This window comes from Aspergillus nomiae (genome assembly GCF_001204775.2).
Source record: "Aspergillus nomiae NRRL 13137 chromosome Unknown contig00789, whole genome shotgun sequence".
In the NCBI taxonomy this organism is placed as follows: Eukaryota; Fungi; Ascomycota; class Eurotiomycetes; order Eurotiales; family Aspergillaceae; genus Aspergillus; species Aspergillus nomiae.
The window spans coordinates 326-3,525 of NW_015378844.1; the positions used below are offsets into that span (position 1 = coordinate 326).

General features: G+C 50.1%; 1 protein-coding gene across 1 annotated transcript; it reads right to left on the bottom strand.

The window, feature by feature from the left end:
• Positions 1-787: 787 nt before the first annotated feature.
• Positions 788-2,908, bottom strand: ANOM_011894 (uncharacterized protein; the record flags this gene model as incomplete). The annotated part of the gene is made up of 1 exon (XM_015557146.1): positions 788-2,908. The coding sequence occupies one exon, from the start codon at positions 2,906-2,908 to the stop codon at positions 788-790; it is 2,121 nt and encodes a 706-aa protein (XP_015400862.1).
• Between the last annotated feature and the right edge of the window lie 292 nt (positions 2,909-3,200).

Genomic DNA, 3,200 nt, shown 5'->3' on the forward strand with positions numbered 1-3,200 from the left:
TTGATGCAGAGTCTACAGCCCCCTCCTTGTCGTAATAGCGTAGGTCCACACTCAGTCCCCCGAAATACGCATTTTGTTCCTTTAAGCCAAGTCCATACTGAACCTAAGCACTACGATGGGCTACACACATATCGCCGGGCTCCAAGCGGTGGAGTATACACCGGTTTCCAACATCGACCAGACCGGCCTCGACTTCAGCTATGGCAAGACTGCTTGTCCCGTTCGGCGCTTTGCCAGCCCGATATTAAAAATGGTCATTGTCAAGGTACTGACTGAGTACTATTAACGGACAGGTTACTGTAAGAACTATTTACTACTACGCTGCACTAAGCTCACTTGATCAGGACCCTTGATACCAGGTATTTACTATGCGGTACGGTTATGTGACCATGCAATACCAACTAGAACAAACTCACTATACAATGGGGCTCTCCCGACGGCGCATCCAAATCTGGACTTCCGAGGAGATCAAGACAAACTCATAAAAGACAACATTGGGCGGCCTCCTGCCTGCAGCCAATATGGCCACTGATATGGTCCGTAAGAGGTAGTGTACCAGGCGGTGTTTCTACCAACGTAGAAATGGAATCTTTTCCCTAGGGAAACTGTACTTATCCACTGCCGTACTATATGAACCGCAGTCATTTTGCATTGAATTTGTAGACAGCATTTTCAAGAGTCAACTGCCGATACCGCATACATATTTATAAGGGTGATATCCTCGGTCCACCTAACACTCTGAGACTGGTTGATCCTTCCCTGTTGACATAATACCAACCGAACGAGACTAAGGAATATCTCTAAGCTGCAGAATGTGAGCTAAGGCCCAGTCCTGGTCGTTCGCATATGGGTCTAAGTAGTGACCAGTGCGTCCATTCACAGTAGTAGGGTAGAGGAAAGCACACGATCCCTGTCCCTCCCCCGTAAAGAGAACGAGGTTTGCCCTCAAAATCTTCTCCGCGCGCGTTTGATATGGCTCGTCCCCGGTTGCTCTTGAATAGTGGTGCATTGCAATACCTGTCAGAGTGCTCCAATAATGAGGAAACGTGTCACCCCACATACGATCTTTTCCAAACCAATATCCGTCCCAGTGGCGGATGGCAACATCATTTAGATGATAATCGGGCTGTCGGCCACCGAATGCTTCCAAAAGATCGAAGTGACGATAGGCCGACTTCAACCAGAACGTGTCTCCAGTAGACCGATACAACTCTAGGAGGATTATGGCGGCCGGAGCAATAATCGACTGCTCATAGTTCACTTCCGAGGAGGGATAGTTGTCCCCAACCTCGGCGATCTGCTTACCATGAACCACAAAGAGCTGTAATGCACGCTCATATGCAGCCCTATTTCGGGTTTTGTTGAAAAATGTGAGACTTTCGTAGATAGGCAATCCGATCGGGTAATACGTCTCTCCTCCTTCCGCGTAGAAACGTTCGAGTGTAACCATGAAGCGTTCGACGGGCGTAGCGGTATAATTTCCGTGACTTGTTACAGCTCGATTCCCGAGCTTTGCCATGGCAAGATGAAGTTGCATAACCCAAGGCCAGTCATATAATCGGAGCGACGCGATACTAGACCCGACTGGCCAGTCGTAGACGTAGCCGGATGGGTCTTGAAGCTTGTTGATAACGTAGTTATAGTAAATCCGAAGTGATTCCTCGACCTCTGTGTCTGAATTATTTTGGAGCCATCGTGCCACCAATACACCCATCCCCACGCGTTCACGACCCGTGTTCCTGTCAGATGCTGTATCGAAAGTCACTATGTCCTCCATCTGGGTGTCATAGACTGCGTATGCGCCTGCCTTCGATGTGTCTGGGAAGGACGAGCTTATCTGTTGGTTTGTGGTAATGAACTTCACACGGTTCTGGATGATCTCATCAATTTGATGCACGGTATTGAGGACAATGGTAGCATTGTGTCGACTCTCACCCCTCTCCAGAGTGAAAGTCAATTGCTGCTCACCTGCAGTCTTGGCCTGAATGGAGGTCAAGTACGTGCCTGCTTTCCCAACGGGCGCTAGATCGACTCCCCTAAAAGAGATCTTGTCTCCGGGCCGCCCATAGACTGTCAGATTCACAGATTCACCTTCAACAGCCGTCCAGGGTGATGCTTCAACATGGATAACCTGATCTGAGCGCTGTAGACTCTGCTCCAGAAAGTCCTCCCAATCATCATGCCAAAACATGGTCCAGCAGATCTGAGTTGACTCCATGCTTTCCAGAGTAGGCACGTCGGGATGGAGAAGAAAGACCCCTCGAGTGTTAGAGGACGTGACTGTGTCGCGCGACTCTACACTGTACCCCGACAAGGCGCCCTCCGTGAGAACCAGCCCCAGGTGCGGGCCTCGGAGGCCCATTCGCGTCAGCTTTACCCATGACGAGCTGGCCCCTGACGCCCAGATATGTGCATGTGAACGGTGTTCTAAGACATCTTCCGTCGAGGTATAATGATCGTTGAATGGCGTGTAAATCCCCAAGGACTGAATCCCACCATCGTTCAGGGCGATCGCATCAGCGCCGGTGTTGGTGAATGAATAACATTCTCGAAAGCTGTTGGATGGCTCATCGACCCATCTGGTGACGTTCAGATCCACCTTCTCCAATGTGTAGAATACCGTCATACGGTCCTCCTCAACTGTGATATTGGGAGCTTGCCAATACGCACGATTGAGGTCTCCCACATCCACATAGCCAAGTCCCCACCGGCTCCCGAGAGGCTGCCAAGGGGCATTATCCGGTCCACTTATCCAACTCATCGAGGCATTGTCCTTCGGATTTACGATGGAAAGCAGAGCCCCAGTGTCAGGATCCACATCGACGTGGAAGTTTGTCGAGTGTATATTCTGCAAGCCTTTGGCCCCAAGAGTGCCAGTGGCGAATAGAAGAAAATGCACACAACGCATTTGTTCCTTTTTATAGCGCGAGAAGGCTGCCCGAAGTTGGCAATATGTTCTCCAAGAAAGGGCTCGGTGCCCGCAACGCCATAAGCTTTGAACGGACGAAGCGTCGATGGCAAGTTTTAAATTATATCATAAACCATGTTATAATAAAGCCTCCGCGAAATCCCAAACAGGAGATCCCGCTGGTGCATGTCATCTCCAAATACCCCGACTTCAGAAGGCCCTGTCGGCTGATATGTATTTCATCCGACCAATCATCTAGCCAGTGGAGTGTGAGGCAAGACGAGAGGCTCGG